The sequence below is a fragment of the Rhincodon typus genome, chromosome 12 (assembly GCF_021869965.1).
Source record: "Rhincodon typus isolate 14 chromosome 12, sRhiTyp1.1, whole genome shotgun sequence".
In the NCBI taxonomy this organism is placed as follows: domain Eukaryota; kingdom Metazoa; phylum Chordata; class Chondrichthyes; order Orectolobiformes; family Rhincodontidae; genus Rhincodon; species Rhincodon typus.
Genome location: NC_063343.1, coordinates 67,035,740 through 67,052,463, shown reverse-complemented (window position 1 = coordinate 67,052,463; position 16,724 = coordinate 67,035,740). Strand labels below are relative to the sequence as shown.

Here is a 16,724-nt window from a genome sequence, read left to right as displayed (position 1 = left end):
ATTTAAACTAGTAAGGGGAGGTTGAAGGACCCACGGAGATATTGAGAAAATTGATCAGTCTGAGACTGGCACAGTTGGGAAAAGGAGCAAGACAAATAGTCAAGGCATGCAGGACAAAGTGGAGAAGGAGTTAGGACTGATCAATTACACTGCCTGTATTTCAATGCAAGAGGCCTGAAAGGTAAGGTAGATGAACACAGGGCATGGTTGAGAACATGGGACTGGGATAACATCGCGATTACTGACATATGGCTCAGGGATGGATAGGAAAGGCAGTTTAATGTTCCATGGTATAGTTGCTATAGGGAGGATAGTCTGGGCGGGGAGACAAGGGGAGTGGCATTTTTGATTAGGGATAACATTACAGCTATACTAATGGACGATATTCCAACGAGTATGTCCAGGAAGTTATTTGGGTGGGACTGCGAAATAAAAAAAGGGAAGATCACCTTATTGGGATTGTATTATAGACACCCCAATAGTCAGTAGGAAATTGAGAAGCAAATTTGAAAGGAGGTATGAGTTGTCTGTAAGAATAATAGGGTAGTAATGGTAGCAATTTTCACTTTCCAAACATAAAGTGGGACAGCCATTGTGTTCAGAAATTGACTGGAGAGGAATCTATTAAGTGTCTACAAGAAAATTTTCTTATTCAGTCTGTGAATTTACCTACTACAGAAGGATGAAAACTTGGCTGACTCTTGGAAAATCAGGCAGGGCAAGTGACTGAGGTATCAGTTGGGGAGCACTTCGGGACCAGTGATCATAATTCTATTAGCTTTAAGATAGTGATGAGAAAAAATAGATCGGATCTAAAAGTTAAATTTCTAAAGTGGAGGAAGCCCAGTTTTAGTAGGAACTGCAGATGCTGGAGAATCCGAGACAACAAGGTGCAGGGCTGGATGAACACAGCAGGCCAAGCAGCATCATAGGAGCAGAGAGGCTGACGTTTCGGGCCTAGACCCTTCATCAGAAAAGGGGGAGGGGAAGGGGGTTTTGAAATAAATAGGGAGAGAGTGGGAGGCGGATAGAAGAGGGATAGAGGAGAGGATAGGTGGAGAGGAAACAAACAGGTCGAAGAGGCGGGGATGGAGCCAGGAAAGGTGAGTGTAGGTAGGGAGTTAGGAAGGGGATAGGTCAGTCCAGGGAGGACGGACAGGTCAAGGGGGCGGGATGAGGTTGGTCGGTAGGAGATGGAGGTGCGGCTTGAGGTGGGAGGAGGGGATAGGTGGGAGGAAGAACAGGTTAGGGAGGCAGGGACGAGCTGGACTGGTTTTGGGATGCGGTAGGGGGAGGGGAGATTTTGAAACTTGTGAAATCCACATTGATACCATTGGGCTGCAGGGTTCCCAAGCGGAATATGAGTTGCTGTTCCTGCAACCTTCGGGTGGCATCGTTGTGGCACTGCAGGAGGCCCAGGATGGACATGTCGTCTGAGGAATGGGAGGGGGAGTTGAAATGGTTCGCGACTGGGAGGTGCAGTTGTTTGTTGCGAACCGAGCGTAGGTGTTCTGCAAAGCGGTCCCCGAGTCTCCGCTTGGTTTCCCCGATGTAGAGGAAGCCACACCGGGTACAGCGGATGCAGTATACCACATTGGCAGATGTGCAGGTGAACACAGTTTTGTTGGTTTTAGGCAAAAACTTTCAAAAGTTGATTGGTGATGGATATTCGAAGGCAAAGGGATAGCTGGAAAATGAGATAACAAGAGTCCAGTGAAAATATCTTTCCGTTAGGATGAACACCAAGGTTGGTAGGTGTAGGGAACGCTGGATGATGAAAGAAATTGAGGCTTTGGTAAAGAGGGGAAAAAAAATATGTCAGGTATAGACAGTAGGGATCGAGTGAAGCCCTGGAGGTATAAAGGCAGTAGAAGTATCCTTAAGAGGGAAATCAGGGGAAAAAAAGGGAACATGAGATAGCTTTGGCAAACAGTGTTAAGGAGAATCCAAAGGGATTCTACAAATACAATAAGGACAAAAGAGTAACGAGGGAGAGAGAATAAGGCACCTTAAAGATCAGCAAGGCCACCTATGCGTAGAACTGCAGGAGATGGGTGAGATATTGAACAAGTATTTTGTATCATTGTTTACTGTGGAGGAAGAATATGGAAGCTAGACAACATGGGGGAATAAATAGTGAAATCTTCAAAAATGTCCATAACAGAAAGGAGGAGATGCTGGACGTAACAAAGTGCATAAAGGTAGATAAATCCCCGGGTATCAAGGGTACTCTAGAACTCTGTGGGAAGCTAGGCAAGTGATTGCTGAGCTGCTTGCTAAGATAATTGTATCATCAATAGTCACAGTTACAGGACGACTCGAGGCTGGCTAATGTGATGCCACTATTTAAGAAATGTGGTAAAGAAAAGCGAAGGAAATATATACCAGTGAGCCTGACATCAGTGGTGTGTAAGTTGTTGGAGTGTATTCTGACAGATAGGATTTACATCTATTTGGAAAGGCAGGGACTGATTAGGAATCGTCAAGATGCCTTTGTGTTTGGGAAATCGTGTCTCACTAACTTAATTGAGCTTGTTTTTTGAAGAAGTAATGAAGAAGATTGATGAAGGCAGAGCGGTAGACGTGATCTATATGTACTTCAGTAAGGCGATTGACAAGGTGATGCTTTGTATGCTGCTTAACAAGGTTAGATCACAGGGAATAGAGGAAGGACTACCAATATGGATACAGAACTGGTGCAAAGGTAGGAGATAGAGGGTGGTGGTGGAGGGTTGTATTTCGGACTGGAGGCCTGTGACCACAAGCCTTGGAGGCCTTGTGTGCCACAAGGATTTTTGCAGGGTCCACTGCTTTTCGTCACTTACATAAATGAACATAGGAGGTATGTTTATTAAGTTTGCAGATGACACCAAAATTGGTGGTGTAGGCAGAAACGAATAAGGTTACCTCAGAGCACAATGGGATCTTGATCAGATGGGCCAACGGGCCGAGAAGTGGCAAATGGCGTTTAATTCTGATGAATGTGAGGTGCTGCATTTGAAAAGGCAAATCACAGTAAGACAAATACACTTAAAGGTAAGACCCTGGGGTGCGTTGCTGGACGAAGAGATCTTGAGTGCAGGTTCAAAGTTCCTTGAACATGGAGTTGCAAGTAGACAGGGCAATAAAGAGGCATTTGCTACACTCGCCCTTATTCATCAGTGCATTGAGTGTAAGAGATGGGATGTCATATTCCGGCCGTCCAGGACATTGGTTAGGCCACCATTGGAATACTGCATGCAATTCTGGTCTCTTGGCAGAGGAAGCAAGGTGTGAAATTTGAAAGGTTTCAGAAAAGATTTACAAGGGTGTTGCCAGGGTTGGAGAGTTCACCTGTAGGGACAGGTTGAATATATTGGGGCTACTTTCACCGGAGCTTCAGAGGCTGAGGGGTGGCATTCATGAGGTTTATAAAATCATGAGGGGCATGGATAGGGTGAATAGCCAAGGTGCTTTCCCTTGGGTGGAGAAGTCCAAAACTGGAGGGCATCTGTTTAAGGTGAGAGGGGAAAGATTTAAAAGGGACCTACTGGTGCATGTGTGGAATGAGCTGCCAGAGGAAGTGGTGGAGGCTGGTACAATTACAATTTTTAAAAGGCATCTGGGTAGGTCTATGATCAGGAATAGTTTAGAGCGATATCAGCCAAATGCTGAAAAATGCGAGTAGATTCAATTAGGATATCTGACCGGCATGGATGAGTTGGGCAAAGGGATCTGTTTCCAGGCTATACAGATCTGTGACTCTGTCACTCTAAATGCAGCCTTGATTTCATGGGAAGTCACACTCGCCTCATCTTTGCATTTCAGCTCTTATTTTCATCTGTAAACCAAGGCTGTAATAATGTCAGAAGTTGGGCTGCCCGGGTGGAACTCCAAAGTCAGCTTCAGTGAGCAGGTTTTGATAAATGTGTGTCGATTGATTGGGTGTTAATGGCGAGGTGGCTTCCCGGCTTGGTGACCTCCCACCTGCATCAGTGACCTCCAGGCTTGTCATGGCAGCCTCCCGTCTTGGCAGGGTAACCCCCAGTTTGGCTTGGTTGCCTCCATCTGGCACAACGGCCACCTGGTCTGGAGCAGCGGTCGACCAGCCTGGGGATGTAGTCCGCCAGCCTGTCATGGCGGCCTCTCGGCCCGGTGTAGCAATCTCTCAGCCCTACGTGATGGTTTCTTGGCCTGGCATGGTAGTCTTTCAGCAGTATGGGGTGGTCTCTCGTGTGGCCTCAGCGTAGACTTCCAGTCTCAAGTTGATTCCTCAAAGTGTGGTCCCGCCATGGCCAAGAAAGACTGTTTGAACTTTCAGCTTTATTTCTTTATTTTCTACTTAACAGCAAAAAGGTGTCACTGGACTATAATCATTGCAATATTTAACCTTTAACTTTGTTCTTTGTTTGTACATTGTTCTTAAGATTCCTTACCTAGGTACTTGTACCTAAAATGACCCCTTACGTGGCGACATTATAGACTTTTCACTGTGCTCCTTTACTTTTGTAGTTGAGTACACATGATAATCAAAATCAAAATCAAAATCAAATCTAACATTCTGTCACTTTATCAATTTTCCACAGTAGAATGATAGGGCACGAATTAGTCTGGTTGGATTTGTCCTGCTTTTTTCGTGAGCAGGACATATTTGAGCATTTTTGCACATTGTCAAACTGATCACAGTGTTGTACCTGTACTGGAGCAGCTTGGCTGTGGGCATGGCCGGTTCTGTAGCACTTAACTGAATTACCATTGTTGGAATGTTGTCACGTCAATTGAAATATTTGGTACGTCCACCTTTTTCTATATAATGAACGAAATTGTTTTAAAACTACCATCTGTCGTGCTTGGAAACTGTGGAGAAGCGCAAGATGGATCATCTGTTCCACACTTCTGACTGAAGGTAGTTGTAAATGCATCAGCCTTATCTTATGTCTAATGTACTGGCTACACCCACAATTAAGAATGCTGACACTTGTTCAGACTGCTCTAGTCAGTATTTTACTTATCCACTGCCGTTGTTGATTGGATGTGTTGGGACTGTGGTGTTTAAATCTGATTCTGAAGTCATTTAGTGGTGTTTATCACTTGTTATTTGTACGGTTGAGCACGTAAATAGTTATGTATTGTCGTTTCACCCGATGACACCTCATTTTTAACTATGCCGTGTGTTCCTCTAGACACACACTCTTTATTGACCCATAGTTGGTGTCCTGGCTCGGTGGCAATGGTAAATTAGGGATATGCTGAGGCATGATCTTGCAAATTATATTTGAGTGCAATTATGTATATGTTGATTGCTCTCACCACTTCAATGTTGCCAATGTCTTGAACTGACAGACATGTTCCAAACTATCCCATGCAGTACTGGTACAGACACGCAAAATGGTGGAAAATATTCTCCAAGTGAAGATGAACTTAACCTACAAAAGTAAACTGGTACTCACTTCGACTGATATTGTCATGGACAGGTGAATCTGCAACGTGCAGATTGGTGATGATGATGTCAAGTATGACTATCTCTCCTGTAGGTCACCACTATCTGCCACAAACCCAGTTTTAGCAGTCTAGCAGTAAAGTCCATTAGGACTCGAGTAGCTTGTGTAGTGGTGCTGCCCTGCCAGTATTTGTGACGGACACTGAACTCCCTGGCCCTGAGTACATTCTGTCCCCTGCCACCCTCAGAGCTGCTTCTATGTGATGTTCAACATGGACAAGTTCTGATTCATGGGCTGAGATTTGGGGAGTGGGGCAGTGGTGGCATGTCGTAATTAATAGGACATTTCCTTGCCCATGCTCACCATGATGCTACGAAATTTCGTGGGGTCGGGAGTCAATAGTCAGGTCTTTCAGATCAACTCCCTCTCCTCTGTATACCTGTGTGCTGCCATCTCAACTGGGTCTGTCATGTCGATTCTGGAAAAGCCACGAGGTAAAGGAAATCTAGCAACATAACACCGCTGTTCAATAATGGAGGGAGACAAGAAGCATGTGACTCACGTGAATACACTTAACATCTGTCATCATGAAAACGTTACTGTCTAATGTGATTAATGCAACAGCAGAATAGTTATAAATACATAGTAAATTCAAGCAGAATCAACTGGGTTTCAGAAGTGGCAATTCGTGAATGGCCTGACAAATCTATCACAATTCTTTGAGGAGGTAACAGGAAAGACAAATGAAAACTAGTGGATGTAATATATTTGGATTTCTAAAGGCATTGGATAAAGTACCCTACATAAGGTTGTTTAATATGATGATGTTAGTAGTAGTACATGAACATGGCTATGTAATGGAAGAAAAAGAGTTAGGATAAAAAGGGCAGTTTCAGAACAAAACCAGCAAAACATAGAGGGCCCAGGGATTCGTGTTGGGGACCACATATATTTAAAATGCATATCAATGACTGAGGGGCTTGGAAGTGAGTGTACTCCAGCCACGTTTCCAGAAGATGCATAAGGCAAGTGGTAAGGATGACACAAAGAGGCAGCATAGGTTAACTGAGTGGTCAAGAAATTGGCAGTTGGAATGTTATGGTGAAAAAGTGAGGTTATTCAATTTAACAGGAAAATAGAGGAGTTGAATATCATTTCAATAGACGGAAATTGCTGGAAGCTATAGAATAGAGGGATTGGGAGATCCTCAAGCATGAATCAGATAAAGCTAACATCTAACCTCAAAAGATAATGGGAAAGTCAATGGACTGCTGGTCTTTATTTCAAAGATATACAGTATGACAATTGGGAATTCTTGGTAAAAGTAGACACCACATGTAGATTATTGTAAACAATTTCGCCCCTTTCTCTAGAATATATATGCTGGCATTGGAAGCAGTCCAAAAGAGGTTCATTAAAGTTCACTGTGTCTGGAGGGATTTTCTTTTGCAGAGAGGTTGAGTAAGATGTGTTTCTACTTTTTGAAGTTTAGAAAAATGAAAAGCAACTTAATGAACTATGTCGTATTCTTAGGAGCTTTATAGCGTTGCTGCAAAAAGGTTGTTTCCCCTGCTAGAAGAACCTTGTCTTTTCATACCAGAAGGCATCGCCTCTAGAAGAATCTTGCTCTTTTCGTACCAGAAGGCATAATCTCGGAGAAATGGGACGCCCATTTAAGACAGAGATGAGGATTAATTTCTCCCTTCACAGGGAAGTGGAATCTGTGCAATTTGTAAACTGTTGTTAAGGCTGAGTCTTTAAGAATATGCAAGGCCTAGATTGAATTCTTCCTTGGAAGTTTTTTTTTTAATGTTCGCTGCTAACTTTTCAAAACATCAAAGTTTATTACCCATGTGCAATAAATATAAGACAAAATCATATTTGGTACATTATGTTTAATCGTCATAAATTACATTTTTGTAAAATTCACAGCCTGTTCAGTTAGAGCTATTTCCTGAAAATTACATAAGTTGTCAATGTACAGAGATAGTAAGAACTGCCGATGCTGGAGTCAAACATAACATAGTGTGGAGCTGAAGGAACACTGCATCAGAGGAGTAGGAAAGGGTCGGGACCCTTCTTTAGACTCCTCTGATGCTGCCTGGCCTGCTGTGTTCCTCCAGTTCCACACTGCGTTGTTAATATATAGGTTGTTTCGTCATTGAACCTGACATTTGAAAGAAAATCAGTAGTTTTACCAACAATGGGCTTTCAGTTATAAGTTATAAGATGTGCCACGCACAGTAAATTAGGTCTTGTGATACTTCTCAATCTAATGTATACACGCATTAAAGTACCATCATAATAGCGGATAGAACAAAAGGTAGAGGAATATGAAGATATGTATTTACTTTTAAAATTGAAACAAACAAATGCCCGGTTTCATCCTTTCATCACTCCAGTATTGCAATGCGTCGCTATCAGAAGAAAAAGTTCATTGAAGTGATACAAAAGTTGTCTAGAAATACACCAAGTCTGGCAACGTCAGTGGAGAGACAAACAGAATTAAGTAGTCGAGTATGACATCTTCAAAACTGAAAAGAAGCTTGAAAATTCTGTTTTCGTTATGCTAATGACGGCGGTGGCATAAGGTCAAAATAGAAGAGATGGTGTGTATTTTGTTTTATTCACTCACGGGATGTGGGTGCTTCTGAGCTAGGCCAGTATTTATTGCCAACTCTAATTGCCCACAGTGAAGTTAACAGTCAAAATACATTGCTGTTGGCCTGCAGTCATATGTACTCCAGACCAGGTAAGGAAGTCAGGTTACTTCCCTAAAGGGCACTACTGAACCAGATATTTCTTTTTTATCAGAGTAGACAATGGATTCGTGGTCCCCATCAGACTCCCAATTCTAGTTTTTTGTTTTTTTTTAACTTTAATTTCAGAATCTGCCAGGGAAGGTTGTGTACGCTGGTCCCCAAAACAACGGAATCTCTGGATTTGTAGTCTAGTGATGATACAACGAGTCTATTGCCTTCCAGAGTAAAAGACAAAGGTAGTGAAGATCGTAATCAATGGATAATAGACATGGAAAATAAATGCGAACGTTAGTTGTGAGAAGAAGAAAATGAGTCCACTGTGATGAAAGCAGAGCCAACAATACACAAACGAGACACATTCGGAGAACTGGGGATTTAGGAAATTTGTAGTACAGTTGTCATACTCTGAAATATCCCTGACATGTGGAATTGCCAGTACGAGAATTGGGTGCCAGTACGAGAATCTGGTTATGTAAAGTAACACACTATTTCATAAACCAGCAAATCGCTCGGTACTTGATGTCTGAGCAAGATTCGAGAGAACTGGAGTATTGCAAATTTTACGCTCGCACTCAAAAGGGGAATGTGGAAATTGGGCAGGGTTGATCTATTATGTAACTTACTAAAGCTACAACATACTATTATCGAGCACAATAATAGTTCCTACTTAATGAAGCATAATCTAACAAGAGACTGTCATCATTGATTTTTTAAAAAGATAAATTTGGTCTTTATTTTTTTCCATTCGTTTGTGGGATGTGGGCGTCGTTGGCTGGCCAGCATTTCTTGCCCATCCCTAGTTGCCCTTGAGAAGGTGGTGATGAGCTGCCTTCTTGAATCGCTGCAGTCCTCCTGCTGTGGGTTGACCAACATGTTATTAGGGAGGGAATTCCAGGATTTTGACCCAGCGACAGTGAAGGAATGGCGATATATTTCCAAGTCAGGATGGTGAGTGACTTGGAGGGGAACTTGGGGGTGTCGGTGTTCCGATATGTCTGATGCCCTTGTCCTTCTAGATGGAAGTGGTCTCGATGGAAGAAGGTGCTGTTTGAGGATCTTTGGTGAATTTCTGAATAAATAATATAAAATAAATAATATACATCATTTCTGAATAAATTATTTAGTGATAAAAGTACTGCAGTATATACGGACAGCCAACTTGCATATGATAAATTAATACATAGTGATTTATTCTGAAAATAGGAGAATAAGGATTTGGCTGGGAATTAGGCTGTCTTCTTTGCTAAAGAGTCAGAGCATAAAGTATTGATAATCTAAAGTTAGTTGTGTCCTTTCATAGGTATCATCAATGCCAAGAGTAGTAGCTAAAATTGACAATAAATCACAGGTTTTATCGCTTTTCTAAAAATAATCGCAGCTGGGGTATACATATTTGATTGGGAATGTCGCAGATCGCACAACATGGCAATGTAGTAAATGGTGTGGAGTCGAGTAACTGACATCAGGAGAACAAGACCAGACTAGGTAAAGTGTCAACACATACGATGCAATCAACTGTTAAACGATGCACCTTGTCAAAAAAAAACTCAGAGACTGTATTTTAGAGCAGTAGCGAATAGAGGGGATTACATTCCTAGATTTCTAAGTCTTAGACGATAGGAGGCGTTCTAAAAACCCAAGTGGGATATTTGGCTTTGTAAAGGAATACAAAAGATAGAAAGGGAAGGTAACCATTTACTCAACCTTATTTAGGTTTCAACTAGAGTGACCAGTAAATTTCTGAGCACTGTATTTGGAATATTTTGTGGATTTAAATCGTTACTTAATGATCATTTTGGGATTTACAGCGAGTAACTCCACGACAACAAGGTTTTACCTCCATTTTTGTTCTCTGTCGATTCTGTAATAAACATACAAATATCCATCTTCCAGACTTACCCCCATGTATTGTTTCCTTTCATCAGAGACAAGCTAAAACTTGCGAGCCGATATTTCCAAAAAGTTTAGACGTAAGTCTACAGCAATATTCCCAACAAATGCCCATGTTCCAATTCCTCGGGTGTCGAATGGTGAATTTGCCCAGACACCAGATGCGACACACAAAGCAGGAAGACGAAATAGACCCCGCACATCGGGGCAGTCACCATTGTTCCACGCTAGAATGTGATGCAAAATTTCAAAATATCTTCAACGATAAATGGGAACCAGCATCTTATGCAATTTATATATCCATTTACAAACATGGAACCTAGAATGGCAAGATCCGGACCTCTGCAGATTTGCTTAACATGGCCGCATCGCATGAACGCAGGCAGGGTCTGCGTCTTTCCTTCTGTTATTTCTTTCACAGGAGGAGGAGAGGGGTAGATCCCTCGAAGCGTCACAGCTGTTTATTGGTAGACAGCAACACGAAGTGCCGCAATCAATAATTGCATCAGGAGTTCTTAAAGCGAGACTATTCCAAATGCATTTCTAAGAAAACCAACTGAAAATTAGAAGTGCGCAGAAGCTATAAAATATCTTGTACCTCAGCGACGTTGATAGCTTGTGTTTCAATAGTATTTGTAAATATGTTAAAACAATGCACATCAAAATTTCCAGTGTTCCTCAGCGAAGCATACTTGTATTCTCAACGAATTCTCATTTGCCGATGATTAAAATATATTTTGTGATCATGATAGACATGAGATAGCTATGTATGCTTAATTTTACAGAGTATTATTTTTGATTTTGCTGGCTTAATCTGAAGATTACTGTTTTCATCTTGACAGGGTGAGAACTGCGGGCGTTGGCTGATATCGTACAAGGTCGGATAAAATTCTTAAATATATTCCTACATATGTCTGGCTCATATTAAACATCACGAATTGTTCTATTAATTAACTTGCTTCCGTGGAAAATGTTTTCACTGTTTTCAAAGTTATTTTGCATGAACTCAAATATTATATATGATTGTACTTTAAAGTTTTCGAGAAGGTTTGTAGCTCCGGTTGTGGATAAGGTTGTCGACGTGTTCGCCGAGCCGGTGGGTTTCGTTGCAAACGTTTCTTCACCTTGGTAGCACCGGCTCGGCGAGCATGTCTACAATTGTAGAGCGTACTTTGTTGAAAAATACAGTTCATTTAAACCAAAAAAGCTTCTTTTCAGATTAAAATACGTCCATGCTTATTCCATTGACGTGGAAGTACTATGAATGTCATATAAAATATCGCATTCCCCTTTCTACTTCTTATTTCACATCCTATTGATTTTTTATTATTTAAATTGAGTCCCTGACCAGCAGCCTTCATCTACTTAGATAGAACTCCTAATTTCCAACCCCTCGATTCCTTCGTCCTTAATTCGCATCAGTTATTCTATCTATACATGCACATGGAATAACCAGGTTTTGCAATTGTCGTCTCGTTGGGCTGGGGTTGTATCTTTACAATGAGACACAGTGTCATGTGAGCTTCACGCGTCCCCTTTCAGGGGTATACAGAATTCAAGCTGTGACCAGCCTAACGATGTACTTTTGTGGATATCGTGTCCTTGCAGTTTCAGAGGGTGAATTCGGGTAATCTATGTTCAGACTGATAACTTATAACAAACAGTTTCTTTTTGAAAAGATTGAGTCTGACACAACGTTTTATTTTTATTTTTTAAGGGTACGTTGACGCCACGAGCCAGGGTGGAATCGATTACGCATCCCTAATTGTCTAGAAGACAGCTAAGAGTCAGCATACAGGCCTGGAACTACAAGTAGGCCAGACAAGCTAAGGACGCCAGAGTTCTTTCTTTGAAGGACGTTAGTGAATCAATTGTTTTTCTCTCAACAAAAGTTGTCACATGGTCACTATTAACTTAGCTTTTAGTTTTATTACAGATTATTATTGAATGCAAATCTCATTGCCTGCCATATGGAATTCGAACTAAAGTCCCCAGAACATTAGGGTGGTGCGGTACAATATTGGTGCAGTGGCATCACCACCTCAACAACACTTCCCCTCATGATGTCGATTATATAGTTTTTTCTTTAATGAGTGGATGAGCAGGTAACTTGTGAAGTCCTGGAGATAACAGCCTGACTGCGCTAATAATGTTATTGGATGGTGATAGTCACATGTTTAATTCGGTGTGCTGACTACAAATGATGGGGGGAAAACAAAGAATTCAGGGCAGCTTCATGTTGGAAGCTTTTTCTTTATTCCATGAACTTTTGCATTCAACTGTGAAAGCTTCCAGGTCCTGAAAATTTACTTTCCGCTGCTTACTATAGTTGCAAAAAGATGCAAAAAAAACAGGGGAGAGAGGAAACACAGACAGCCACATCAATACGCAATTCATTCAAACATAATTTGAAGTGGAAACCTGCTGCCATGCCAACCATAATATACTATGTATTGTTCAGAACTTTTTAAAAATGTCAGGAATATTTTTCATCATAGTCGTATAGGACCAGAGGAACGACAGTGGTATTTTGGTCGATCATGCCGTCTCCTGCCAAATGAGAATATGGTCAATTATGCAAAACATACTCGCTCGTCAAATACAGAAAGAAAAACTTTTTCTTCGAAGAGAATTACCTGTGTACATAAATATTGTTGTTTGATTTAAATCATTGTTTTGGCGTTCTGGATATTCACTTCGTTGAAGGGCAAAGTGGGGTGGACAGGTTTCAAAAATAGAAAATCGCTCTTGGACGATTCTGGAGTTAAGCACACAGTATAGCCAAATCCTTCGCACTGACCAGGACCACCATAGCTTAAAGTCTCGTTCCCCGCACGCATCGCGTTAGAGGTATCGTTAGAGTTTCGCTGTCTGTAACAAGAAACTGGAGTGCGGTAGTCCTCAGCAATGTTACTCTTTTGCTTAAACTTCAGTACGACCAGGAAAATAATGACTGTAAGAAACACAAACGAAGTTGATCCCAAAATGATAATTAAATGGCGATTTAAATCCGAAAAATAATCAGAATTTTTAACTTCAGAGGTTCGTTCAGAAGATTTCTCTGTAACATTGGATGTGACTGTAAAAGAGATTGTGGCAGTACTGGATAGACACGGCTGCCCGTTGTCTTTTACCAAAAAGATCAACTTTTCATTGATGATATTTTCATCCCTAAAATGTTGAGTTGCTCGGAGTTCTCCGGACAGGGGACCCAGAGTAAATATCCTGGGATGAGTCGCCTCCAACACTTGGTAGGAAAGCCGTGCATTTTGTCCAGAATCGGCATCAGTGGCGATTATCTTGGTAACTAGGTATCCTGGATGAACTGACTGCGGTCTAATCTCCAGTAATGCTGAACTGTTCCACATTAGAGGTGAGACAATAACCGGCGCATTGTCATTTTGGTCCAAGATAATAACATTCACCGCGGCAGTGCTGCTCAGCGCGGGTGATCCACCATCCCGGGCTTGAACTTGGATCTGGAATTGTTTCAATTCTTCATAGTCAAAGGAGCAAAGCGAGTAAATATTACCATTTTTGGAATTAATAGTGACATATCCAGGATCCTTTTGTATATGATTTTCCACAATAGAATATGCCACGTCACCATTCTTGTCTATATCAGAATCTAAAGCGGTAACTGCAAATATAGAAGCACCAGGAGTGTTGTTCTCCGTCAGATACACGTTATATGACGACTGTGTGAACTTCGGTGCCTGGTCGTTTATGTCAGAAACAGAGACCAAAATGCTCTTGTGCGTTGATAACGGGGGTGTGCCTCCGTCCCATGCTGAAATTGTAATGTTGTACAGAGGGGTCGTTTCGCGATCAAGAACACCACTTGTGACTAATTTATAGCTGTCTCTCAAAGCCGTCTGAAGTTTAAATGGAATATTCATTGGAACTTCACAGTAAATGTGACCATTTTGTCCTGAATCTAGATCAGCTATATTGATTACAGCAATCACGGTTCCAATCTGCACATCTTCGGTGACTGTTCTAGATATAGACGTTACCTCTAACTCCGGTGCGTTATCATTCACATCTATTAGTTCGACTAGAACTTTGGCACGTCCTACCATATATGAAGGAGCTTTATCCACTGCTTGTACATCAAGTTCATAAGCACGTGATTCTTCAAAATCCAGTACTCCTTGAACTACAATTTCTCCCGTCACGGAATCCAATCTGAACAGTTTGCGATTTTTTTGGGAAACGTGTCTTGTGAAATGATATGTCAATTCGGCGTTGGTCCCTTCATCTAAATCAACAGCGTTGATTTTTACCACTAGTGTACCCAGAGGCGCGTTTTCAGCTACACTGCTCCTATATATCTCATGATCAAATACAGGTGCGTTATCGTTGCTGTCCAGTACTGTAATAACAATTCGAGCTGTACCGGACCTGTGAGGACTCCCTCCATCGATGGCCGTCAGGACGAGGTCATAGTGAGACTGTAGTTCACGATCCAGTGGCTTCTCTAACAACAATTCAGCGCTTTTACTCCCATCACTTCTTGACTCGACTTCGAGGCTGAAGTGCTCGTTTGGACTTATATAGTAATTGTTGATTGCGTTTGTGCCCATGTCCGCATCATGCGCACTCTCGACAGGAAAGCGTGACCCTGGTGTAATTAATTCGCTGATCTCCAATGAAAATTCGTTCTTTTCAAAACTGGGTGAATTATCATTTACATCTAATACTTGAAGGACAGCGCGATGCATTTCCGACGGATTGTCGAGCGCTATTTCTAAAAAAAGGGAGCAAGCAGATCTTTGTCGACAAACCTGCTCCCTGTCAATTCTCTCGGCAATAATTAAAATCCCTTTTTCCAGATTTACCTCCACATATTTCTTTGCATTATCGGGCACCACCCGAAGATTACGACCTTGTAATTCCCAAACGTGCAGTTTTAAATCCTCCGCGATATTCCCGACAAAGGCTCCATGCTCCAGTTCCTCGGGAATCGAGTAGAAAATGTGTCCGAAAGCCAGGTCCAACACACAAAGGAGGAAAATAAAAGACGTCCCGCCCTTGTGCACATTCGCCATTGTTCTGAGCTGGATTTTATTGTTAAAATAACGAGGTCCCTCCCAATCCTGTTAATCAACTGTATTACTATGTTCGATATAATTAGATAGACGATATTAAAGCAAGAAATAAAAGCACAAAGCCTCAGCCTTATGTCTGAATATGGCGATATACCAAACACAGCATCTCTCTCTCCTTCTCTCTGTTTCTGCTCTGTGCTGCCTTTATGGGGGAGGGGGTAGATCTCCTGCAACGTTTCAGCTCCTAACTGGTACACAGCGACGCAGACAGCCTGGTGCAATAGTAGGATCAAATTATTCTTAAAGCTTGACCGTCGAAATAATATTCCCCACATGGAAAACAACAAGAATTAATACTATGCAACTAAAATCTTTAGATCGGCATAGGTAAGTGTAATTTTGTTTCTCGAAAAGATTTGTAAAAACAAGTTTTCTTTGCAATCGAAAATTGATATTCGTCCAACGGTCATACAGCTTTTTGTTCCTGGTCACCGCCCGATCCATACCAGAAGGATTTCCCTGCACGTTTATCACTATCTCATGCAATTTAGAAGCATTCTATAAAGGATAAATGGTCACACTGCCGGGGAAACTTAAGTCCGTCACCTACGACATTTCAGTTTTGGACTGCTACATCAAGTAATTGGATAATTTGTCAGTTCACTATGTCTGAGGATTTCGTCAGTTCATTGGCAGTATCCAACAGATAATAAACAGAAAAGCGTCAAACTAGAAACTTGCTCATTGCTATTCTGTAGAAGCAATCAGGACAATTCCCCTTTCTCCCTCCAAAATGTCAAAATACCTTGCTTGAATTTTTGGCATTCCACATCGGATGCAATGAGCGCTGTTATTTGGCAAACTGGTGAAAATGCAAATGCTTTAATATATATATTTATATGTAAATGTAAATCTGTACTTAGCTGTGTACATTTTTTAAAACACTTTTTTTTCTAGGATATGAAAAGAGCTCAACGACAGAGCCATGGATTCATAATCATTAATGGCAGAGAAGGAGGCAATTTATCCCATAGATTCCAGGCAGTCCCCAGCTGCAGCTCAATCCCCGTTAGTTTACAAATTTATTTCTCTCTGGTGCCCTCCAATTTGCTTAGCAACTAATTGATTGTTTCTGCTTGCATTGAGTAGAGAGTGCTAGGTGATTTCAATTTACCCATCTATAAAAGATGCAATTTTTACATTCCACCCGCATATTTGGCCCAACAATAGATCAATGCCAACAGGTTGGCATGGTGGCTCAGTGGTTAGCACTACTGCCTTACAGCACTAGCGACTTGGGTTCGATTCCAGCCTCGGGCAACTATCTGTGTGGAGCTTGCATATACTCCCTGTGTCTGCGTGGGTTCTTTTCGGGTGCTCTGGATTCCTCCCGCTGTTCAAAGATGTGTAGGTTAGGTGCAATGGCCGTGCTAAATTGTTGATAGTGTTCAGGGATGTGGAGATGAGCTGGATTATAGGGGTGGGATGTTGGGCCGAAGGGCCTGTTTCCACATTGTAGGAATACGATGATGATGATGGGTCCTTTTCATTAGCAGTGATAGGAAGAGATGTCCTTGGCCAATCTTACTCAAACCCGTCAT

General features: G+C 41.7%; 1 protein-coding gene across 1 annotated transcript in view; it reads right to left on the bottom strand.

Annotated features, from left to right (window-relative positions):
• The window catches only part of LOC109910651, a 115,236-nt gene extending 100,113 nt beyond the window's left edge, over positions 1-15,123 (bottom strand). Inside the window, exons 1-2 of the mRNA XM_048603498.1 lie at positions 12,754-15,123; positions 11,510-11,565 (exon numbers count right to left, since the gene is read on the bottom strand). Of these exons, the coding sequence (XP_048459455.1) occupies positions 11,510-11,565; positions 12,754-15,123 (2,426 nt within the window). The remainder of the gene's footprint in view (positions 1-11,509; positions 11,566-12,753) is intronic.
• Between the last annotated feature and the right edge of the window lie 1,601 nt (positions 15,124-16,724).